The 26,120-nt window shown below is 44.4% G+C and overlaps 2 protein-coding genes across 6 annotated transcripts in view; both read right to left on the reverse strand.

Annotated features, from left to right (window-relative positions):
* The window catches only part of cnksr2a (connector enhancer of kinase suppressor of Ras 2a), a 118,447-nt gene extending 105,693 nt beyond the window's left edge, over positions 1-12,754 (reverse strand). For all 5 annotated transcript variants that reach the window (XM_066665907.1, XM_066665735.1, XM_066665818.1 and 2 more), the window contains exon 1: positions 12,374-12,754. In XM_066665907.1, coding sequence (XP_066522004.1) covers positions 12,374-12,437 — 64 coding nt within the window. In that variant the 5' untranslated portion in view covers positions 12,438-12,754. The remainder of the gene's footprint in view (positions 1-12,373) is intronic.
* Positions 12,755-22,563: 9,809 nt separating this feature from the next.
* chrnd (cholinergic receptor, nicotinic, delta (muscle)) overlaps positions 22,564-26,120 on the reverse strand; it is a 9,625-nt gene continuing 6,068 nt past the window's right edge. Inside the window, exons 7-12 of the mRNA XM_066676622.1 lie at positions 26,022-26,120; positions 25,575-25,686; positions 25,363-25,477; positions 25,052-25,262; positions 23,191-23,309; positions 22,564-22,813 (exon numbers count right to left, since the gene is read on the reverse strand). The exon at positions 26,022-26,120 is cut by the window's right edge and continues 102 nt beyond it. Of these exons, the coding sequence (XP_066532719.1) occupies positions 22,631-22,813; positions 23,191-23,309; positions 25,052-25,262; positions 25,363-25,477; positions 25,575-25,686; positions 26,022-26,120 (839 nt within the window). The 3' untranslated portion in view covers positions 22,564-22,630. The remainder of the gene's footprint in view (positions 22,814-23,190; positions 23,310-25,051; positions 25,263-25,362; positions 25,478-25,574; positions 25,687-26,021) is intronic.

The following is a 26,120-nucleotide window of genomic DNA, read 5'->3' on the forward strand; positions in this document are numbered from 1 at the left end:
CTGGAGGGGGCGCCAGTGCTTCACAGGGCAACACAGACACACGTTTGAGTCGCCAATCCACCTACCAACGTGTGGACTGTGGGAGGAAACCGGCGCACCCGGAGGAAACCCACGCGGACAACACACCAACTCCTCACAGACAGTCAGACGGAGCGGGAATCGAACCCACAACCTCCAGGTTCCTGGAGCTGTGTGACTGTGACACTACCTGCTGCGCCACCGTGCCGCCCTAAAACTGGAGCTGGAGCTCATTTGATTTTAATTGAATACCCCTGCTCTACAGCCAAAAACACTGAAGTCATTCAGAACCGAGTGATCTAAGATGTCTCTTCCCAGAAAACCAACCACTTGTAAATATTCACAGCGGTGAAGGTGAAAGTGAACTCACTGTGGACACAGGTTGTATGACCTTTGTATAAAATATCTGATGAGAAGGCGTTGCCCTATCTCTCATCCCTAGTCCAGGGGCAGGTCTGAGAACCACTGTCAGATGGAGACTTCAGGCCCAGCGAAGACTGTTCGCTAATGAGTCGGGACCATATTTCGAGATCTGTGCTGCTGACATTCACACTTGATGGATGGCAGCGATTAATGGCTGCAGTAGCTGGAGTGTGGTGTGTGTTAGATCAGTGACGAACAGAGCCGGAGCCCAGAGCTGCTTGAAGTTCTCGGAGGATCTCCAGAGCTCCAGGTGGACGCTGACGACCAGAAGCCTTTTTAACTTTTAAGCAGAAGCCGACAGGGTTTTCGCTCTGGTTTTAATATTCAAATACAGGCAAAGCTAAGCCTATTAGCGAGCAGCGACTTGGTATAATGACAGTGTCAGTCCTGTACGGAAAAAGACTGCCGCCTTCATGTAGGCTGACATTCATTTGAAGCTCTAATGCATTGGCGCTGAACTCATCGACATTCCCCCCACTCAGGTCTCCACTTGTATATTCCGGTTGGTTGTTTCTAAACTCTTTCACCATTAGAAGACAGTTTGTGGTGGTGCTAGCTTAAATGGCTTGACATAAAGATGAAAGGCTGAATAAAATCCTTCCCCCAGCTCTGCCGCTATAGCCGTGTGATATATGAAGGTGCGTTAGTTGCTTTGGTGATCGGAATTGTTTTCACTACCTCTACCTCTTTAAAGTGGGTGATGTTTGCTGGGTAATGATGGTGCCTGCCCCTGCTGACTCTGCTGGTGTCGCTCAACACTCAACACTCTCTCTCTCTCACACACACACCCCTTTTGTCTCCAGCCTGGATATTTTCAGTATCCCAGGCTTGTCTCCCGGGTGTGTCCTATGGGAACACATGAATAGAATATTATATTTCACATGACATGTGGTTGATGTGGGTAAGGCAAGGCTCTGTAAAAGATGTGTGTTCTCACATGTGTTTGTGTGTGTGTGTGTGTGTGTGTGTGTGTGAGAGAGAGAGAGAGAGAGAGAGAGAGAGAGAGAGAGAGAGTGAGAGAGCTTACAGGCCTTTTCAAAAGTAAATTAAAAAATACTCTATTTATTTCCCCCTAGGTTTACTCTACCGTTTGCAGTCCAGAAGACGTGGTTAGCACTTGAGTTGCTGTGCGCTAATCTCAGAAAGGTTTTCCTCCTCAGGCTTTTATTTTGGAATAGAATGAAGTCGTTGCTTTGACTTTTACTTTTATTTCTAATGAACTATTACTTCATATCACTGAAACTACTTTAGCTTCAGTAACTGATAAAAAAGGCAACCGTTCCTTTTCCCAGCTCGTGGAAGCAGCTAGCCGTCTGGCAAAGGAACCCTAGCGTATCTTTTAAAAGTGTCTTCGAGCTAAAATCAGAGTTGCCCCGCCTCCTTATCCGAGTCTCTCCAATCAACGCTCAAAGGATGAGGTTCCACAGAGCAAAACATAAAATACAAGTGTTGAGAAATAAAAGAACTGACATATTACAAAGCAAACGAGAAGGAAGAAGAAATAGAGCTGAGTGGAAATGACCAAAGCCCAGAGCTTCTCTCTATTGAGCTGTGGCTCATTCTCATTTAAAGGTAGAGTAGCTGAAACCTGCCTTTCTGAACAGGGCTCTTTAGACAAGGGGAGAACGCTGCTGTGGTATTGGATCCTTGTGTTATTTTGACCAAAGCGTGTCAGTAATATTTCATTAAAACCCCAGAACTGTTTTCACTTGCGGAAAAGAGATGAGAATATGTCACAATTCAAATGTGTTGTCCTCCTTATTCAGACTTACTATTGAGTACGCTTTCCTATTTGTTTAATAACAATGTCACCCACAGCTTTGACTGACATCTTCAGTTTCGTGCTAGTTCTAGATGTCCACCAGATGACCCTAGCACCACTCCTCTGCACTAGAGTAGGAAAACACCAAAAATACACTGGACAGAGGTTGCTCCAGGACCAGGGCTGGGAAGTGCCACCTCCTCCCAGTGGCCTTCGTAGTGCCTTGGGCCAGTAAATCCACGGCCTGCAAAGCCACAGTTCCTGCTTCTATTTCCAACCAGTAACTCCACCCTCGCCTCTGATGACTTGAGGGTAAACGGCTGGGTTTCAGAACTGGGATTACAACGGCTAGGAAACATTACTACACCATTTCAGTTTAGACAGCTACACTCTATAGGTCTGTCCCAAAAGCTAGTGAGCTAACTAAGTAGGCAGCGCTCAAACGGTCAGCTGTCCTCATGAGGCAGGTTCTTGAGACAATCTTGTTAGAGAGCTATTACATCACGGCTTGTTCCCGCTCACTGCACGCAACCGGTGTTTACTGACCTCAGCATTTCAACGCAATAGACTCTTCCCATATTTATCGCCATTTTACGTATTTTTGCTCTGGGAGAACAACAAAATAGATGGGAGTTGTGCTGGCATTGCATCATGGGATAGCCTTCGTGCCAGATTTAGGGATCTCAGTAGGCAGCATAATGAGGAACCTAAGAATTGGGATCGCTTCAGACTAGAAATTGGTACTTCTATTTGATGACAAGGTGAAAGTGTTAAACTGTCCACAGATGTAAATGACTGGGTGAATGTGTGATGGACTGGCGCCCAGGGTGTGTTCTTGCCCTGCATTCATTAATTCCAGGTAAACTCTGAACCCACTGCGACTCACTCCAGGATGACCCAGTTACAAATAAATGAATGAATTAATTAATGTATTTATTTATTCCCTAATCTATCATTATGCATATTTATGATAAATGATTTAAGCGTAAACACAAATCAGCGTCCACATCATTAACAGCAGATGGGTACGAGACGTGCACGCTTAAAATTCTGAAATGGTCCCAAACATTTGAACTAAATATTTATCACAATTCGGAGCGGTTTTGCCGCAGTAAATTATGAGTAATCGGTGGAGGCATTTGGCTGCTCTCGGTTGCTGATCCTTCAACAGCAAAGATCCACAAATATCACTCGTCCATTGCAAATATTTCAACTACAGAAGCTTGGTGAAAGCCGAGAAGGGCAGGCCTGGGGTCCGCTGTACTGTGGGCTCAGAAGCCTGTGGACACTCCCTTATAATCACTGAATTCAGCAATGGACCAAGCTTTTATGCTCTCTATAGAAACGCATGAAAGGGCAGCTGTCCACGATCCTAAGGTCATCACGCCCAATGCTAAGTGTGTGCCAGAGTAGACGCCATAGTATCGGGCTGGAAGCAGTGAAACTGCATTCTCTGGAAAGATGGTGCCTCATTCTTTGGAATGAGCTGGTGCAGAGTTTGTAATAGTTACATAGAGTTGATATTTATATTTTTTTCCAAACTCTTCATCTGACTGTTGTGGGAGAAGCTGCAGCCCACTGTCTGTTTAGAATTCAATTAGGTCTTAATCCCAAAGTCAGTGAACAAATCCCTGGGGGAACCCCCCCCCCCCACACACACACACACACACACACACTTGTATTTGTGAATTATGCAGACATTACAACAGTTTTCATTGTTTTTGTGGAGACTTACCATGAACTTTTCCATAAATACAACTAGCTTAACCCTAACCCTAATCTTAACTCAACCTTTAACCACGTCTTCACCTTAAAATGTAATGATTACATTGTGGGGACCAGCTCATGTTTACCACAAGGAAGACAAGTCCCCATATTGTTACGTTTAAACAAGTTTGTGTCCCCACAATGTGACATAATCCTGGTTTACGCGTACACACACACAGAGTAACCTTTCAACAGAGTCACCAACTGTTGCATTCCTGCTTCTATAGGATTAAAGCACATTTGCTCACATCATGTTACAGAGAAAACACTAACGTGTTACACAACGGGAGCCGCAGTTCTGAGCAAAGCCAATTCGTGTGTTTCTGTTCATATAAAATACAAAAAAGAGCATTTTAACACGGACCGAATGCACGTCGTCCACACACACAGATCGCTCTCACTAATGGACCTAATGTCATGAGTCGGCCTTCACATGGGTTATGGAATGTGCTGTCTGGGCCAGACGTGGGCCAATGACGACATCTGGCACGATGTAAAGTGGATCTGTGGCTGAGTTGAGGTAGTAGCCAGACTCACCCGGAGTCAACACAGTCATTTCAGGCCAAACGTTGGCCATAAGCGAACTGCAGATATGCCACATTTGAGCCAAATATTCCTCGCCATCCGGGTACCATCTCCCTGCCTGATTAATCAAATGTTTAAGAAAGATCTGGAAATCGATTAGTAAATGAGGACCGCTTTCTACCACTACTCTCTCCTAGTTAACTGACAGCAGAGGGCGCTGTAAAACATGTTTTGAGCTTTAAGACCAGAAGCTCTGGTCTTAAAGGAGACATTCTCGTGCTTTTTACACAAGGGAACAGTCCTGAAACATATGAGACAAGCTTTGGTCAAATCCACAAAGATCAAACACCACAGCAGCGTTCTCCCGCTGACTAAGCAGCGCTGTTTATGACGTCAGTTTACAGCGACTGTTCCTTTAAATCAGAATGAGCCTCTGTTCACCCCGAGCAGAGCACATAGCGGTTTCATAAGCTGAAAGATACGCTCATCTTGCTGCTGTAGTGTGATGTCATTTAAGTCAAGAGGCGTGATGGTATTAACTGATTATTTACAAAATAATGTTGCAAAGCAGTGATGCACAATATATCGGCGGCCGATAAATTATTTGCTGAAATGTGGATATTTTTAGCTATTGTTATCGGTCCGATATTGGACGATATTACAACCGATAATTCTGTGCCTTTTTTGTTCTTACGGATACACACTGACATCTGTAACTACACAACTATGTCTACCGTGAGGACGTTCTTCAGTTTCTGGGATAAAATTTCTTTATTAAAGAGTCATTCAGAGTCTGAATTTATTACTGAAATAACTTGATAAACGATTACAAACACTCTCCCTCGCCCCCCAAAACAAACCCGGTGCTGCACTAATTAGCGCCCCTCTAGAAACCATTCATGCGGAACCCGCAATAAATCTTTGACAAAAGTATAAAAGAACTACATCTAATAAACTTAAAGAATACAATAAAAAAAGTACAGAAATGTACAAATACGGAAGAAAAGGTTTGTCCTGTGACAACCCACGATAAAAGAATTTGTTTGACTTTCCAATTTGTAATTATCCTTTTAATTACAAAAGGATTAAATAATCGGTTGTTAATATCTGCATCAGCTACTCCAAAGTGCTAATTATCGGTTATCGTATTTCCCCAAAAAATTCTAAATCGGTGCATCCCTATGGCAAAGTATGGATTACCAAATTTGGCTGAAATGTTAATCCCTAGGTTAAGCATGATTTTTTAAATGTGCTTTATTAGAGGTGTTAGTGTTCTCCTCCAAGCGCACTGAGCTGTCCACTGCTCACAGTAGCACTGTGTGATTGGGGAGTCCTAGGAAATGTGCGGATCTGGTAGTGGTACTTAACATGCTGCTGTGCACTGGGGTTCAGTTCCCTTCTTGGGTAAGCACACTACGCCACACCAGTAAGAGTTTGGGAGTGAGATTTCTGTGTTTGTGTGTGTGTGTGTGTAGTTCAGAGACACTACAACAATAACAGAAAAAGGAACGCTCTCCCACACCTAAGAGCTTTATTCTCCCCCCACCCACACCGCTCTAACACCCCCTCAGCAGCCAGCCTCTGGGACACAACAGAGAACCCCAGCCTTTCTCTCATTCTTTTAACCCTTTATTCCCCCTCTTTTTATTCCCTCTCTCTCTACCCCCCACCCCCAAGCTCCCCGTCTCTTTCTCCCATTCTATCCCTTCAACCATTTCTTTCCTCTCTCCCTTTGCATCTTCCTTCCTGCTCTCACTCAGTTTTTCTGTCTTATTCTTCCCTCTTTTCCACACTCACTTACTCTTGTCTAGTCTCTTGTCACTGTCATTTACATCCCTTGCTCATCCCTCCTTACCTCCTTATATCACTCCTCTCTCCACTTCTGCATCCCTCTTCATCTGTCTCTTAGTTTCACTGCGAGGGATTGTCCTCTCTTCCCCATATTTCTCTTTCTCTCTTCCTTCTCATGCTCCATTCTTTCAACCACTCTCTTCTTTTTCTGTTTCTTCACAAGTTTCTCTCTTGGTGTCCTTCTTACCTCCCACTGCTTTCATTTTCTTTCCTTTTTTAGAGCTCTCTCTCCCTCTCTCGTCTGACTCAGATTAATGACAGTCTGATGTGTCTGATCTCAGGGCAGAGGTGGCTCTGTCTCTGCTCTGAATCTGATTACAGATGCATGTAAATGGTTCTAAATGTTAGATGTTGACACAGTGAAGATCAAAAGGCAAAGAAATCCTTGTTTAATATTCAACACCATCCAGGAGAAAATGAACAAATGTATTAGAACTTATTTATTAATTCAGCCATTCATTCTCTGTAATCACTTCCTGATCAGGGATGATCCAGTGAGTTTACAGCCTACTCAGGGACAGTGCCCCCACCAGTCCATCGCAGGACATCACACACTCATTCTGTCACGCAAGCCCTCGCACCGGTGGACAGTTTCACCCACTCACCCACTCACTCAAATACACACCTGTGGACCATTCCACATACTCACCCATTCACTCACACTCTCACACCTGTGGACAATTTCATAAACTCATCCATTCACTGACACCTGTGGAGAAATTCACACAATTAACAAGCACTCACTCACCCACACACACCTGTGGATGGTTTCACGCAGTCACTCGGAAACTCCCACCTGTGGAATATTTCACACACTCACCCGTTCACTCACACTTGTGGACAATCTCAAACCCTCACCCAGTCACTCACACCTGGGTAAACAATTTCAGACATTAACCCAATCACCCATTTTTTTGGCCTGTGTGAGGAAACTGAAGCACCTGAAGGAAACCCACACAGACGCTGGGAGAACACACCCCACTCCTCACAGACAGAGCTTAAACCCTCAAGCCCAGGGACCCAGGGGCTGTGTCACTGACACTATCTGTGCTGCCTTATCTTTCCACTCTGCAGTGAAACTCTGCATCATTTTAACCAGAAAACACTCTGATAGATATTTTTAGACATTCTCCAGCTCCAGTGGCTCGCTGTGTTCTCACCGGACCTTCTCCAGCTTCCGTCTTCTGACTGACTCATCGTCCCTCGCCTGCCTCGTCTCGCTCTCTCTCCATCTTCAAGTACCTATTAATTGCTGAACGCAGATAAACCTGCGTCCTTTAAGAGCGTGCGAGCCCGGCTGGGGGAGATGAGGGAGGATATCCCTATGAGCATTTGTCAGTGGCTGCTACAGAGGGAAGGAAAAGAAAGGTCTTGGGGGGAGCAGATAAAATCCAAGCAACTTTTTACAAAAACACTGCTGTGCCCCCTCCACCCCGAGCCACCTTTAGACCAAGAGGGCCCACGTAGCATTCGCAGTGCTAGTGTGGATGTAATTACACTGGTTAAGTAACGCCACAGAGGGCACTGGCTGAGCGTGAGTGTGTAGGCCTGCGGGTGTACGCCGAGTACAGTGATCCATCCAGAACACACACTGGCTGTCTGACTCACTCACTCCAACCCATCATGAGCCACACAACACAACTCGTTCCAAGCCTCATGTAACAATGCCCCCCACACAATAGTACGTACGGAAGACGCACTCTCTCCGATGACTTTTACATCCGCATCATCAGAGCTCTCAGCGCTGAACAGCAAAGCTTGCCTTATTTGGTGGAACATTTGGGGCCTACTTTATGGCTCGGAAGGTTACGTTTATAGCCTTTGGCAGTGCATTGCGCAATTCCACTGGGCTATTCCTGCCCAACCTGGGACTGGAACCCTTGTGTGCAGTGTGGAGTCAGGTAGTGTCGCTGTTACAAAGATCCAGGGACCTGGAGGTTGTAGGTTCAAGTCCCTCTCCGGGTGACGGTCTGTGAGGAGTTTGGTATGTTCTCTCTGTGTCCGTGTGGGTTTCCTCCCACTGTCCAAAAACACACGTTTGTAGGTGGATTGGCGACTTAAAAGTGTCCGTAGGCGTGAGTGAATGTGTATGTGTTGCTCTGTGAAGGACTGGCGCCCCCTCCAGGTTGTGTTCCTGCCTTGCGCCCAATGATTCTGGGTAGGCTCCGGACCCACCGCGACCCTGAACAGGATAAGCAGTTACAGATAATGAATGAATTAACTTTCTGGTGGTGCGCTTGACATATCTGAAGGTGGAGCTAGAAGTGGTCTAGAGTGGACTGGTGATGAAATTCAATAAAATATGAATATAATATCTGCAACAACAGGTCAACAAAGTTTATACATTAAAGCAACAGTAGGTAGTATTTTTTTTACCTTAAAATTACAGCTTCAAAATTGTTGTGATGTGATGTTTCAGTATGCTGTAAGATGGAGAACCGAGCCTTTTGTGGTTGCTACACTGAGTTCAGCACTGCAGAAACTGCATTATGTAACTTTTAGAGGAGGGTAATTAACCACCTCTGTTCCCTTTGTATTCTCAGGGAGCACAGGTGCAAAAATACCAAATCGTACTTAGTGTTGCTTTAATTCTTTGCCATTTGATAAACCTGTATGGTAATAATGAATTAGAAGACCACTTCTCTAGAATTAAGCAGGTTAAATGGCACCACACACACACACACACACACACACACAGTCTCTGAAGCACTGGAGTGTGCAGTCCTGCTCCAGTGGTCTGCTCACAAATGTCACAGTCTCGCTCACTCTCTCACCTGTTTGTCAAAGATGCCTTCACCTTCAGCACCACACACACACACACACACAAGACAGTATGGACACACTACCCTTAGCCTTATCACTACCCACTATGATATATATTTAGTAGTTCATTTCTAACTTGTGATGTTTCTTAATGAGTTTTTCTAATAATTATCCACACAGTAAAATTAGAGTTCACTGCTGCAGGCAAAGTCTGAGGGAGGGATGATTCTGCACGTTCGCACTGCTTCATTTTTAAACATGCCATGCCCCGATTTTTCTGGATGCAGCTAATGCCACCTCATCTACCCTTCTATGAAGGCTTTGTTCTATACACAGCCCTGAGAGCTTTATGGCAGCGTTCCACTGCATGGTGCCAGCACTTACTCGGCTCTACGCGCTTTTTGGTCCCCGGTACCTGCTTGTATTTCCACAACCACAACGACCCCCAACCCCCTGGAAATGTAGCTGGTCTCAAAACCCCACCACTAATGGGAACCACATTGACAATATCATTAGGTGTTGTTTACTCATTGTTTACTCACGTGTTGTTGTTGTTGTTGTTCAGACAGATCAGTAGAGTTTTTTCTGTCCTTGTTGCACGGTTCAGTTCTTGTCGGATACCGTGATCATTTTTAGATACATCTACATTTTTACATATCATGATATTACACTTATACCGCCCAAACGTACTCCGACTAGGGCTTAGTCGAGTGGAGTGGATACCATGCAGTGGAAAAGCACCATCAGTGAGGTCCTGTACCGATGCTGGATGTTTTGCTCTGGATCACAAACGCTACTAACACTAGGACTAAAGTCTCATTCCAAATGTATTGGCAAGAGTTCCATGACTCCAGAACCCACACTTGCCAGTCAACACCGTGCACCAGATCATCCCATTCTAGTAGCTCTTGTTCTTTCACAGTGCACATTTGAACACCTGTGTTAGCAAAGCCTGCGGCTGAAAGCAGACATGTCTACAAACTTTTGAGATAAAACGAGAAAGCGAAGACTCTGTGCTGAAACGAGCTGCGCCCCAGCAGCACTGTGTATCCACTGCAGACTAACTCACCCTGAGGAATATTTATCTGCTCATTGTGAGTTTCCCATTAAGAGCGTCAGGCAACAAAAGGATGTTGCAAATAGTTCTGTGCATATTTGAAAGACTGTAATCGACACGTCCATTACTCCACTATGATTACATGACATGAATAAATGATTAGTAGAGGGAGTTATATCAAAATATGATCCACTGTCTTTCTGGATGGAAAGAGGGGGGGGGGGAGTCATCTGCTAGACCTGATTATGTAATATTCTAAAAAGGTGTTGGAATGTTACCTGTCCACAGTTTTGTTAACATTGGCTCATCCAACATTCATTCATTCATTCGGGCCAGAACCTACCTGGAAGGAGCACATCCTTGTATTAACAAGAGGCCAACAATACCTCAGGGCATCACAAACTCACCCATTCATGCTCACATTCATTCACCCTGTCACTCACACACATGGACAATGTCACGCAGGCAGTTCACCTAACATCTGTTTACAGACTGTGGGAGGAAACCCATGCAGATACAGGGGGAACACTCCAAACTCCAAAGAGATTGTGACCTGAGGTGGGAACCCTGAGATCCTGGTGCTATGTGGTAGTGCCCCTTAAGGGCATTTCTAGTGAGTTTATCCCCTGTAGCTGTAACAGCCTCTGTTCTTCTGACGCTGGAACAATGCTGTAAGGACATGAATGTATTTAGCCTGAAGAGCAGGTACTTGTATTCCATGCTTAGTTTAGGATCACTCCATCTCACTCCATCTTATCCCACACATAGCAGAGGAACTGCTATCTATTGCCTTAGGGATGAGCCGAGGTGTGTGTGTGTGTGTGGGGGGGGGGTATGGTTTACACAGTGTCCCTTTCAGGCCAATACTAATACACTGAACGATCACTGGATAAGGAACACCCTTAGGGGTGTTCCTTAAACAGGATTGGATTTTATCTTATTTATGTAAATGAGACCAGGAGACTTGGAGAAATCCCCTGACCAATCTGAGAGATGCAACGTCTAATGTCAATACACTATGAGCAGTCCTCAACATGCCCACCAGAGATTAATGTGGTGGGGCACCATGAGCATCTTGTTGCTTTCTATTATGAACTTAGGGGAAGAAACCAATCCTGTGAACTTGTGGGTGGAGCTTTGGAGCGATATGCAAGTGGATGAAAGGGGGTGAGTGATAGAGGTGAAGATTAATTGCATATTCATAGATATCCTGTCATACTGAAAGGAGATGAAACTGTATATTTATATTAAAGCCACTGTTAAGGTATTATCTGATAGACATTTTTGGAAATAACTAAAAAAAATGCAATTATAAATCTTTTATTTTGGGGGTCATGAACATACGCATCTGACACCTGTTCTATCAGCAACCTTCTCAGAGCCTCTAACAGGACAGCGAGGAGGTAAACCATAAAGGATTTCAAAGGAAAATGTGTGTTTAATTGTAATTGTGTCTCTTCACATTTCCTTCTGCTCTCAGTGAACTGTGGGGTGATGCACAAAGCAGGATTTCAGAGTTTAGCCAGATAACTTAAACCACAAATCATGCCTGTCCCTCCAATAGGAAAAAGAACTGAGGGAAATTCCTACTGGAATATCCATGACTTCGTATTTGGCTTTTGTATTAGGCTAACTCTGAATCCTTCCTGAAGTGTTTAAACACACCCTTAAAATAATTTAAAAAACAGGTGCTACAAAGAGCTCTTTTAGCAATATCATAGAAGAATGACTTTTGGTTCCATAAAGAAACATATTGCTAATAGGTTTTAAATGGGTAAAGAGCATTTACATCAAGTGAAGGTTCTTTTAAACGTTAAAAAGGTCCTTCACACATAGACACACCTCCTGTAAACCAGAAAGAATGGTCCTTTACAGAACCATACGTAGTTCTTTTGTGAACCATTTGTAGCACCTTTATTTTTAAGAGGTCATAGGTGGTAGTAACTGTTACGCTAGATGCTAACCACAAACAACTTTTTCTGAGAAACGGATGTTTTTCGGTGATCTCTCACAACTTACACAATTCCATCTGTGTGTCACTGAAATAACGAGTTTCAAATATGAGTGAGTAGAAGCATTTACGCTAACCACAAATAAACAACAGCAGTCCTAGTATAGCGTTTCCCGCCTAATTTCTCCCTCATTAAAGGTGCCCGGCGGCCGTGCAATTCTGTCAGTTTCAGCCCCACTACCATCACCTGTCGTACCTTTCATCCAGTCCACCACTTGGCTGGGACTCCATTTGCTGACAGGTTCCATGACGAGGGCCATGAGGAAACTTTCCTGCACTCCTCTTCTCAGCGCTAAAGAGACTAAAGGGTGAATGAATATGAAGGGGGTCCAGAAGCAAAGTCCCCCCCCCTGTTCCCCCTTGTCCTCCTCGACTCGAGGCTCGGGCGCTTTCAAGCGCACAACCGCCGGCTTCGCCCCGCGGGGGCGGGTCTCATGGTCTCGGGTGCGTCGCTATCCTTCAAGGAGGCTTCACGGTTCATGTCAGCAGCGCCCCGTTTGTTTCACCCGGTTACCCCCGTTGTTCATCCCCTTCATCAGCCCGGTTATCACTCCGCGCTCTTTCCTTTCCTCTTCCTAAAAGAAGCGGAGGCTCACATTCACCAGTCCCCTTCTCTCTCTCTCTCTCTCTCTCTCTCTCTCTCTCTCTCTCTCTCTCTCTACTGTTGCCCCACCGGCTGCAGTCAGAGCCTCTCTCCTCTCCGCTCACTCCTCCGTTGGCGTTGAAGGCTCGTGGAGAGCTGCCAACAACACAAAAGCGCCCTCTAGCGGCGGGAAACGGCGGAACCACCGTCTCCGTGGGCGGCGGTGCTAAGACACTTAGTCCTAGATGATTCCCCGCGAGGACAGACGTAGCGTCGTCTTTAATGAGGGCATCAGGGCAGAGCTGCTGTAAAGGAAAACAGAGGAAGAGGATTTAATGTGGACTGTGCTATTTAAAGGGGTGGGGCGCGTGCACGATATTGTTTCTTAAGGTTTTACAGTTACAGAACGATCTGGAGAAATGACGCGTTTGTTGCTCTTAAACGTGTCCCCGAAACTGACCTGTTTATGTAAATGACATTAAAGGAAGGTATTTCTAAAGAAAAACATATCCTTCAAAGTGACACACACACACACACACACACACACTACCACCACCACCACCACCTCTATCCCCACCCACCCCTCCTCCTCTCAAATTGATGGGATTGGTTCCTTATGTTAATGATGTAAGAAACTCAGACCTTCATCACAAACCCCCCATCTGTAAAATCAAGGTCCAGTAAAGATCACGTTTGTTTTTATCTGACATGTTTTTAGAAGAGTGAGAGTGGGCAGCACATTTTTTTGTGATGTGGGGGAAGGTGTTTTGCATTGTGAGTGGTCACAGGAGACACAGCCAAAGTCATATCTCATTCTCAAGCAAAATATTCAATAAAAATCCAGCTGATCTTCTGATGACAGTGTTTTATTTTCAAGAGAGTATGTTAAAAAATGTACACGTGGTGCATACAGAATTACGGAGGGTGGACTGCTTATTTCTCTGGCGAATTTTTCTAGCAACTGAACAACGCCACACACATTAATCCTTTGGAGTCTAATGATGCTTTTCCACTGTGTGGTGTCTACTCAGCTCAGCTCAGCCTTAAAAAACAAAACACACAAAATAAAGAAAAACAACACAGATGAGTAAACAGTGCTTAATATTACCTCAGTCAATATTGTGGTTTTCAAAGACAGAAGTACGGAAGCAAATCAGCCTCATCAGACTTTGAAATATTACCCCCTTTGAATTTGTAGCTCTGTATTTTATGGCACTGAAATTCAAACGTATTTCAAAGTCTGATGAGGCTGATTTGCTTCCGTACAGAAGTTCCTGTTACAGATGGGGATGTGCGACATCACAAGCTAAGCTTTGCAGCTGTGCTAATGGAAGAGTGACCAGGGTCCCGGGCTGAAAAGCAGGTTGAGCCGTGCTGAGCCGAGTCGAGAAAATACCATGCAATGGAAATGCACAGTCAGTTCCTTTTCTAGGTTTTGCACATTGACCTAAATTCACCTTTAAATTCACTAGAACCTCACAGGTTTCACATCAGAATGTCCAGAACAGACTTGTCTCTTTCTGTAATGAGGCTACACTTGACAGGATCTGGTGAAAACATACCTTTACCTTTACCATTTGTCACTTTTACACAGAACCGTAGACTTCATATGAATGCACCTGTTGCACACGGTGAGAGGCAGATGACGTGTCTCACCTGTGTCTCGGTTCCTCCTCGTATGCTCAAGACTGCAGATGTGTGTTGTGTATGATCTGAAGATGAGATGAAATCAAAAGGGTGGGTTCTGCATCATGTCCATTACCAGCAGCCCCTATTCTGGTCACCGTGGCAACTCCCAGCCAACTTCTTGAATACTGGAAGCCAGAGCAGATGGAGGCAGGAGACTGGAGCCAGACCCTCATGGGCCCAGATTGGGCCTCAGTATGTCAACATGAATCATACAAGAGCACCCGACGACAACATGGCATCCTCCCCATAAACTATGCTGTGCCCCACTGAGCCGGGGGCCAGCTTGCCACCTGCTGGAAACCTGGTGGCCCCAATCAATTACTCACCCACTTAAAGTCCTCCTCCTGAGGGGGCACCTGCAGCTGGGAGGGACTGCTTGTCCTACAATTGTATAGGAGGTTGTATACTATACACCGTATTAAGTAGGATCCCCCTTAGAATGATTGAATATTGCTACTTTAAGGTGGACCTACTATGGACAAATGGTTTTACAAATTTACATATAATTTACAATTACATAAATATTTTCGCACTTATTCAAATATTTTGATGTGTACATCGGACAAAGCACTTTGCATCCATCTGAACAAGAGATAGCTGGAAGGGCCTGTGTCTGGGCTGTACACTGGGGGCTCCAGAACTTCCCAACCTTCACCGACTTAGCAACACGAGGCCTAGCATTCTTATGAAGCAGTCTCACAGGGTGCGATCCTTTAGCATAAATTGACTTTTTCAACTGAATTCTTGGTTCAGTCAAACAACTGTTGTTTGTAGTGATCGGCATTAACAGTTCCACAGAGTTCCAGACGTTCATAATACAGCACACCCTTTATGTCCCATTCATACATCCCCAGGATCCACCCCAATGCTGTTTAACACTTCGCAACACGACCATCTGTATTCTTCTGACTCATTTCACGTGGCTGCCACCTTCCTTCATTCTGAATCTTTTCTATTGTGTGTAAACGATGGGATAGTTGAGTTACTTCAAGTTGTTCAGCAAGTCCTTCTAGTGTTTCATTCATTCGTTCATTCATTATCTGTAACCCTTATCCAGTTCAGGGTCGCGGTGGGTCCAGAGCCTGCCTGGAATCATTGGGCGCAAGGCAGGAATACACCCTGGAGGGGGCGCCAGTCCTTCACAGGGCAACACTGACCCTTCTAGTGTTTGTGAAGGTCAAAAACACAAAGTCCAAATCACACAAGCAAATATCACAACCAGAAGGCAAGCTTGTCCAAGGGAGAATAAAAGAAAAAAAAAAAATACAGAGCTAAAGGTCAGTACACATATAGGAAAACACAAAAAGAAAACATAGTACGGCACAGTAGACTCAAGGAAACTCTTTGCGTAGAGCCTTCTTCTTCTTTTTTTAAAATAATGGAAATTGGCAGACCAACGTAAGAGCATCACTGCCACCTACTGAGCTGGAGTGTAAAGTGTGACTTCAGAAGAGGCCAATTAATTACTAAGCCCTCTTGAAATCTGATTGCCTTCAAGAACTGGAAAACCTGGTTGTGTACCTTACTCATCCCTGTCCCATGCGCAAGTTCTTTAGTGATAAAGCCTTGTAGAGCCTGTGTGGTTTTAAGATGCATAACACAGGTAAAATAATGAATATTCCAGGGACGAACAGCGCTGGTGTCAGTGTGCTGTTGGTGTGCGAGCTGTCCATTAACACCACGAGGGACTTGGGACTTGTAGTTTCCCTATACATTGTGTACATGACAATTGTGATAGTTATTAGTACACAAGAGTTACCATAAAATGGCAAAATTAAAATGGTACATATACACTAATAGGTTAAAGAAGAAATTGCTCTAAAATCTTATTTATACACTTCATAAAATCACATTTCCAAAAGCATGGAAAGGAATGATCTGGAGCCGTTTTAAACCTAGTGCCAAGAGTCTCCCGTGGGGTTCTAAAGCCCCCTAGAAACACAGATAAAACAACATCTCTGGGTTGAGTTGGAAGAGGGTTTGTGATCCACAGTTAATCATCCAACATCAGTACCTCACCTCACTAGCTGAGTGCTATCACATCCTCACAGCCACATTTCATCCAGTGTGTGTGTGTGTGAGTGTGTGTGTGCATATTTTAACATTACACAAGAAAGGATGCAAGTAGTGTTTTGTAGCAAGCTGCCTCTGCTTCTCCTCAAAGGCTTTATAAGAGATCAGAGTCTTTTACGGGCACGTGTCCAGCCCATCTGGTGATTTCCCTGCTCTAGCACCCTCATGACACCCACCAATTAACAGATGTGTTGAACCAGGTGTGTCTGAGCAGGGAATTCACCAAACTGTGCTGGACGCCAGCCCTCCAGGACCGGACCTGAAGCACTGATGCTGAGGTTTGATTGCATTTAAGTCACACGAGCAGGTCAGGCTTCGATGGAAAGCAGTTCCAGTGCTGAACTGTCTAATGGTGTTATTTCCCGTCAGCTGATGCTTGCCATTGTGCATTTTGATTTGATTCATCTGAGCAGATTTTCTAATGCATGGTGCACCCCCTCCAGGCATTGATTTTACCTCTAAAATCTAGGCCAAAATACAGGTTATGAGTTATTTGAAATGCTCTGTTTTTCCGGTAAAGCTGAGATTAGGTAAATGCAAATCAATCAATGAATCAATAAATAAATAAATATTTTTTTAAAATTTGTGATGTGTTCATTCTTTTGAAGCTTTACTTAACTTACAAATATATAATTAAAATCCCAGTGTTTTTACTAAACAACTTGGTTGAACTTTCTAAATGTAACAAATACTCACACTCAACACAATCGGCAAAATAAGAGCAAAATGTTTGTAGAATGTTCAAGTTCCACTGCTCTCAATATTACACAACAAGCAGATGCAAATAAAGAAGCGCTCACTAAAGGCTCAGTCTTTGCAGTAAAGGTGGGTTGTGGCTCACCACTTTGTGTCAAAGCTTGTAAGAAAATTGTTCAAAGAAAACATTTCTCAGCACAAATTTGCTAAGAATTTATTGTCTACTGTATAAACAACATTTCAGCATTGTAGTATGGGGTGCATCAGTGTCCAAGGCATGGGTTAGCAGCATATGTTTGAAAATACAAATGATGTGGAGGAATATATAGGGATTTGTAGAGAGAGATATGCTGCCCAAAATGTGTTATTTTTTCCAGGGAAGTCCATGGTTATTTCAGCAAAACTTTAAAACAGGCCTCAATCTGTGCATACTACAACAATCTGGTTTTGTGTGCTTGACTGTCCTGCCTGCAGTCCAGATCTGTCTTCTATGGTACATCATGAAGAGATGAATCAGACAATTGTGACCAGCCTCTCACAAAATAATTTGTATCCTCAGTTCCCAAATGATTATTATACAAGTGTAACAATGTGGAAAGATGATGTAACACCGTGTTAAACATGCCAATGTTACAAATTCTTTAGAGTGCTTGTTGGTCAATGAAAACTGTGGAATTCTCCAAATGTTGCCGAGTGCAGTTTCTGCAGTGCTGAGCCTGGAGTAGTAAAAACAGTGGATCTATTGTCCCTATCACAGGTAAGTGAAGCATGACAATGATGTTGAAGCTGTAAATCTGAATCTAAATATACTACCTAGCATTGCTTTAAAATATAGGCAGTGAGGTTGCTGGTTAAAACAATAGCCAGAGCTAGCATGCTACAGAACAAGACATCTTCACCTACCAAAAGCGATAATAAAAGGCAGAACCTTATTAAAAGGTCATTTGAAGCTGTGGGACCTGCTCATGTAGGTACTGAGACACGGGTGGGCTTTTAGTTATTGGCAGCACATTATTTGACATCAACCGTACCATTCTTTCCTACATCTGCTCCACTGCTTTTCTCCTGCACTAAAGAGCACTTGGCCCTGCGTGAGCTCTGAGGGTCCGGTGAGAAAGACTCAGCAGGGTGTAGTAGACTCGGACTGCGTGAGCAGGAACTCACAGGCATTAGCTTTCTTTCGGCCCGGCTTCCGCTCACGTTGCTTGTACTGCGCGAGCAATAAACAAACGCCCCCACACTGAGTCGAGGGGTTTAATCTGTGCAGGGCGAGAGTGAGGTGTGCTGCTTGCTGCATTTGAGTGGGAGGACAGCACATTCTCATATCCTGACAGAAGAGATGCCAATGTCGCATTTAATCCCACCCCCTCCCCCACACCCACACACCCCCAGAACCCCCTTCCCTGAAAAGAACAGGAAAGAAAAACACATTCAGTTTTGGTACAGCAAAAAAAGCAGGGCGTTTTTGACAAGTTGAGTGGGTGGGTGGTAGTTATATTAGTGTGCGCGCGTGTGTGTGTGTGTGTGTGTGTATTGGTAATGCTAGCCATAGAAACAGTGGGGAGGGGTGGTTAACCTTCTAATTTCTAAGCATTTTTCAGTGTGTCTAGACTTCAGTTCCTCACACTCGTGTCTACATACCTCATGGAGAGCAATTCAACAACTCCCAGTCATTACTGGACAATAAACTTTAAACAAAAGATGCTAACAGACCTGCTAGAGTGGTTAAAAACAATGGGAAGCAATTATAATAATGCTAACATTCATGTGTTTTGCTAACTGTGGTCATTTTTAAGTGATAGTAGCTTTTTGACTTACATTTTCCTTTAAGAACCAATTTTAAGGCCTTTATTTTCATTAACAACAAAACTGTGTTAATTTTTAATATTTATTTATTTATTTATTTATTTATTTATTTTCTACCTCATTTAAAAGAACACTATATTGACATGGAATTTTTTCTCCTGGACTGCCCCTACAGCTGTTTCTGCAGTGCTACGCCTAAAGTTGCAATGGCAGTGGCTTAATTCTCCCTATTACAGGTGAGTGCTTGTTGGTTGAGCCTGCCCTTTGCCATTCAACTCTGTTTTATTATTTTTAGTTAAAGCGACAGTCTGTGGAGGAAAAAAATCTGACCCCACATCAGTAGAAAAGGTCACATTGTACCCAATTCTGACATAGATTATTCCTGAAGAAGAGCAGCAGCATCCTGCAGTGCTGCATAGCAAAGGTAATCAATCACAGCCGAATGGATTTTGGTGCCTAATTAGCCCTCTGCTTGCTTGTTGTGGGTGGAGCGATTACTCCTGTCTGCCTGGGCCCCTTTCTTCACTATCTTTATTTGCAGAGGCGCAGCTGCACTGGTGATGAATGGCCTCATCCACAGAGTTGAACAAATGGTGTTGGGACAGGCGTTACAAAGCCTTTAGCAACAGGCTGGTGGAGACCCCAGAGGAAACTTGGTGTATTGGGGGGGGTGGGGGTGGGGGGGTGGGGGGGGGCAGGGGAGGGGTTGGAAATCCCTCCTAACCTTTCAAGCTTCCCCAAATCTGGTTTCTAAATTCAGAGCCAGTCGTCCCATGGGAAACTAGCTGGAGATCACAAGTCGATGAAAGCGACCTGATTCTAGATCGTTTGCTAAAGCCTCCAGAGAGCGGCATTGCTTTTATGACGTAACTCTTACTGGCATTTGGACTGTTGATTATCTGTGCTGCCGGCGCTGTAAGGGTTAAGCTTGAGGAAAATCCATAAGCTCATGAAGAAACAGCTCTGATTTTTTTTTCTGGTTTATGTAACTGGGCTGAAGATACCATGGCGAGGACCTCATGGCCAGCTTGCCTCGGTGCTGGCCTGGTTCTGCATGTGTTGTTGATCCTGATGAATCAGAAAGTACTGTCCAGACAGTGGATAATTAAGCAGCATTTCCAAACAGTGCCTGACACTGACAGAGACAGCGTAGGTGTTTGTGTGTGGGTTTTGGGACCGGATTAGTGTGTTTGCATCATTAAAAGCTTGCTCTCTGCAGGGTCAGACTGAGTCTCTTTCTATCATCTTCCTGACGTTTGCTGGTCTGTTCTCACTTGTATTAAGCGAGGGTCACCTCTCAACAAAATCTCCAAAGAAAAAAATTAAGTAAATATACAGTGTGAAGGGGCGGTCCAGATATTCATAACATTTCTGCATTACGATTGGTTATAATTGGTAGTCACTTTACATACACTATGTGAGCGTCCATCCACAATCAAAACGACATTAGAATGCCATAGTGGTGTCACCCGTCTAAACAGCCCTGTTCAGAACGGATGGTTTCGGTGCCTGTTCCTTTAAATGAGAACGAGCCACAGCTCAGTTCAGCGCAAGAGCCCGGCAGTGAGGAGCGAGGAGCAGAAACTCTTTTAGCAGCTTTTCGCTCGGTTCTCATTCTTCTCCCTTCCCATCTTCTCCACATTTAATCAACGATATAATGAACATATGAAAGCGGGTCCGGTGATGTGATTGGTCACACAAGGAGGCGGGGCAAGAGTGAAGTCTCTGCTTTCTACGTCAGAAGCAGCACAAAATCAGAACTGCTCTTTTTATCACAATTTCTCACACTTACAGTTCACACAAACAGACAATGTGCATTGGTAGATCCTCCGTTGCCTGAATTAAAGTCCACATACACAGAACAGTTGATGTTTTCCGTAATACATCCCCATACACTAAACTACGATACACAGTGGAACAGCTTTCTCCTCAGTTCTTTCTTCTGTCAGTTCAGAGATGTTCCTAATGCAGTGATGATTTACTGTAAATTAGAGACAAGACTTGTGTGATTGAGCTCATTAACGTTATTAATGTTGGTGGCGCATCAGAACATGAGTTCAGCCTTAAACTAGAGCAATGCTACAATCTAGTGGTTAGAGCATGCAATATCCCATGAAGGACATCATCAAGAAGCAGGCCACATGTTTAAACAGTATTTAGAAAACACTGTAGTCCTAAATTCCAACCTTGGTCAGTTCTCTTGAGCCCATGGGAAGCTTTGGCGCCTGAAGAAAGGTGCTGTCACTTAATTTTTTGAGTCAGGAAATTGGTGCTTTCCCATCCTGTACCAAGCCACCCACCTCTCCGGTGTCTTTTTTTTATGCAAGTGCTTGACGGCATAATTGAAACCTGTCATGGATGGCTTCATTTGGAGAACAGCTGTTTTGGTCCCTCCCCATCCCTCACTTTTCTGAACGCTACCTTAAAATGCTGTGCTCTGTGAGAAAAGTGACTGAGGCATGTGCTCTTACTTTCAGAGGTACATTCAGTACCAGTCAAATGTTTGGACACACACAATCAGGGAGTTTTTCCTTTGTTTTGGGCCATTTTCCACATATTGTGAATGTACACTGCCAGTCAAAAGTTTGGGCAACATCTTATTCAATGGTTTTTCTCCATTGTAAATGAATGTGGAAGACATTCAAACAATGAAGGAACACATATTGAATTATGTAGTAAAGAGAAAAGTGTTAAACAAACCAGAGTATGTTTTATACTTTAGGCTCTTCACAGAAGCCCCCTGTTGCTTTGATGACAGCTTTGCACACTCTTGACGTTCTCTCAATCAGCTTCATGAGGTCGTCACCTGGAACGGTTTTCAGTGAACAGCTGTGGCCTCGTAAAGAGTTAATTTGTAGAACCGCTCCCTTCTTAATGTGTTTGAGACTATAACTTTGGGTTGTGCAGAGGTAGGGACTGGTACACAGCTCTATCCAGTGACTAGCCAGGCTCTGCCAATGACTAATGAGAAGATGTGTCCAAACGTTTGACTGGTACGGTACATACTCACTCATGTTTAGGATCTACTCCACCATGGGTCCTTGCTAACATGTACGCATCAACAGAACGACTATCACCACACACACCATGAGACATATTCTACCCATGTTTCCACTAGTGTACTCAGTTCTGGGGTCTTAATGAAATGTGGGTGACATGCTTTAGTCAAAACAGCACAAGGTTTAAACCCCAGAGGAGTGTTCTCCCCCGTCTAAACGGCTGTTCAGAACGTCTGGTTTTAGCCTCTGTTCCTTTAAATGAGAATGAGCCACTGATCACCCCAGCACAAGTGAGTGAGGAGTGAGGAGTGAGAAGTAGAAGCTTTTTCCGCATGTTTAACCAGTACTTATTTGGTTGCTAAGTTTAAGTTGGTAAAGCCTGAGGTGCAAGGTTATGTTATGTTACAACACATGTCCCAGGTATGTTTATTTATATTTTTATTCAGAGTAAATAATAAATGCACATATTATTTCCAAACCACATTTTGATTCAGGCATGCAAAAAAAGAAATTCATAGAATTCGTAGAATTCATGCAGGGACAAGTGTAAAGAAAGCAGTGCAATCCAATATGTCTGGAGATGTGTTTTTTGCCAGAAGGTCTGGGGTCATATGAAGCGCTTGTCTGCCTCTCTGTAGGTGAAGGAGTCCCCCTCAAAAGGCAGTGGTGGAGGGTGGTTGTAGATGCCCATCAGAAAGATGCAGATGGTCCCTAGTGTCATGATGGGAGTCACAATGTAGAAACAGAGGCGGTCCACAGTCCTGGCAATCCCACTCCAGTTGTCCTTTTCCTGATGTAGATACATCCAAATGTGGGCAGGTTATTTTTACTTTGTAGGTGAGGTTTTACACTTAAACAGATGATTTATGCCATATTCTTGGGATTAATAAAAACGTACTACAAAAAATAAGACAAAATGATCACTACTTTGCTAATTTTTGAGCTTTACTGAGCCTAGCATTGTTATTATGTAATTACAATATGATTACAGTATTATTACTACTTTATTAAAAAAAATTCCATTGTAAGAAGCAGTGGTTGAAGAATTTGAACTGTTGTGAATGAAAGGATCAACCATGACTGCCTCAGTAAAGTGAGGAGCCTGTCTCAATTCTTCTGCTCAAGGTTGATCCGGTACCAGATGGAACACCTGTGATCAGCTCTTACCTCATTATAGTCGTTCTTGTTGTGCATGTGCTTGACGATGTAGTTGGCCCCCTCCACAGCTGGCTTCATCTCGTTGTACAGCTGCTCATTCATTTCACTGTCATTGCTGGACTTAAACGCTGCAAAGAGTTTGTTCCTTAATGACATCCAACATCCAGCATTAACACATACACAATTATACAGTCAGGTCCATATACCAGATCATTTGAGCCTAAGGGTGGTGTATACATCTAATACTGTTATATATGGGCCATATTTGAGAAGTATTTCAGGGAGAAAATCCTCAGTGAAATGTAAATCTGGATATATATGATGCATCCATTAAACTAAATTAAATAAAATTATTTATTAATTTATTTATTGTCTGTAACCGCTTATCCAATTCAGGGTCGAGGTGGGTCCGGAGCCTACCCGGAATCACTGGGCGCAAGGCAGGAACACACCCTGGAGGGGGCGCCAGTCCTTCACAGGGCGACACACACACTCTCATTTACTCTCACACTCACACCTACAGACACTTTTGAATCTCCAATCCACCTACCAATATGTGTTTTTGCACCGTGGGAGGAAACCTGGGCACCCAGAGGAAACCCACGCAGACACAGGGAGAACACACCACACTCCTCACAGACAGTCACCCAGAAGAAACCCACGCAGACACAGGGAGAACACACCACACTCCTCACAGACAGTCACCCGGAGAAACCCACGCAGACACATGGAGAACACACCACACTCCTCACAGCCATTCACCCGGAGGAAACCCATGCAGACACAGGGAGAACACACCACACTCCTCACAGACAGTCACCCGGAGGAAACCCACGCAGACACAGGGAGAACACACCACACGCCTCACAGACAGTCACCCGGAGGAAACCCACGCAGACACAGGGAGAACACACCACACTTCTCACAGACAGTCACCCGGAGGAAACCCACGCAGACACAGAGAGAACACACCACACTCCTCACAGACAGTCACCCGGAGGAAACCCACGCAGACACAGGGCGAACACACAACACTCCTCACAGACAGTCACCTGGAGGAAACCCACGCAGACACAGCGAGAACACACCACAGTCCTCACAGACAGTCACCTGGAGGAAACCCACGCAGACACAGGGAGAACACACCACACTCCTCACAGACAGTCACCCGGAGGAAACCCACGCAGACACAGGGAGAACACACCACAGTCCTCACAGACAGTCACCTGGAGGAAACCCACGCAGACACAGGGAGAACACACCACAGTCCTCACAGACAGTCACCTGGAGCGGGACTCAAACCCACAACGTCCATGTCCCTGGAGCTGGGTGACTGTGACACTACCTGCTATGCACTAACAGAACTGAATTGTTCATCACACAGTATCTAGCTTCTGTTCCATTACACATTCACATTGTTCTTTACACATTGGTTCTACATTGAAGCACTGAGTTTAGCTAGAACATAACATTTTCTGAAACATGTTTTTGACTTCCTAATTTTCCATAAGACTTGTGCTGTGTCTGAAACTGTGCCCTGTTCACTATATAGTGCACTATTTTGTGGTGTCTACAAACAGTTTTCAGTGCACTCACAAAACCCACCATCCACTGCAATATGTAGTGTACAACAGATGTACCCTAGTGGACACCCATAATTATTGGACACCCAACCGAATTATTGGGCAGTAGCCAAAATTGTTCACCATCCTCCTGAATTCAGGTCCCTATAATAGTACACTATGTAGTGAGCAATGTAGGGCAAAGTGAGTAGGAAGCTACATAGGGAGCTTAAATACACTACGTAACTTACTGGTAGTGCACACCATTTCAAGGCGTGTAATTCTTAGCACTCAGGTTAAAGACTGACCTGCGGTGGGTGTAGGGCGTGCTGTGAGGCCGTGTCTTTCTGACTGTTTCTCAAACATCAGCTCACTGCGGGACTTGAGACTGTAATACTCCTCGGCCTTGGCGATGTACCCCACGGAGCTGGAGCGTCGCGGCAGAGCCCCGTCCCAGCTGGGCTCACTGTCCTCTGGGTGAGACATGCGCAGCCAGCGAGGCACCTTCTCCAGAAAGATCTACACAAAGACAAGAGAGAAGACAAGAGCATCCTGACATAGCTATGTTGTTTTTTGAGCGGCTACAAAGTTCATTACCATCAAAATCTAGTTCACTGACCTCCTTTGTCCACTGAGTCATGACATGGGTGCTGGGCGTCCGGAAGTGGAGGTTCAGCACAATCACACAATTCAGCACCACCACAGTGACCAGGACCATGATAAACATCAGATACCTGCGAGATCCAAGACCAGATCTCATTCAATATTTCAAGATCTATCAAGTCTATCAGAATCTATCAGGTTTATCAACATGTTCTTCATTTTACTCACTTGACGATTAAAGGCACGGCCATGGAGGTCTCTGGTAAACGTTGTGATATAAGCAGCAGGAAAACAGACTGGGCCAAGAGCACAGAGATGGACAAGGTCATTTTCTCTCCACCTGGATAGGGTCAGAAAAAAGACTTTACATCCTCAGCTCTAAATTACCTTAGAGTTTACTCCCATCTGATCTTGATTGCCTCAGAGTTTGCTCCCCTCAGCTCTCAATCACCTCAGAGTTTAATCCCCTACAATCTCAATAACCTCAGTGGGTGGGCGATGTGGTGACCCTTTGTGCGAGCAAATGAATTTGTGGAGTGTGTTTATACTATGAAGTAAAAGGCTGCCTGTGTAGATTTGTGTCATATTTCACAGTAAATATGTGAATACTCTTGGTCCTAGACTTGATCTCCAAACCTAAGGGTTCTGAGGGTTCTGGAGGAAGGGCGCACTTACTGTCAGCAGGCAGGTAATAGACCAGGGAGGCCATGAAGGAGATGAGCACACAGGGGATGATGATGTTGACGATGTAGAACAGAGGCTTGCGCTTGATGA

This window comes from Hoplias malabaricus, chromosome 1 (genome assembly GCF_029633855.1).
Source record: "Hoplias malabaricus isolate fHopMal1 chromosome 1, fHopMal1.hap1, whole genome shotgun sequence".
In the NCBI taxonomy this organism is placed as follows: Eukaryota; Metazoa; Chordata; class Actinopteri; order Characiformes; family Erythrinidae; genus Hoplias; species Hoplias malabaricus.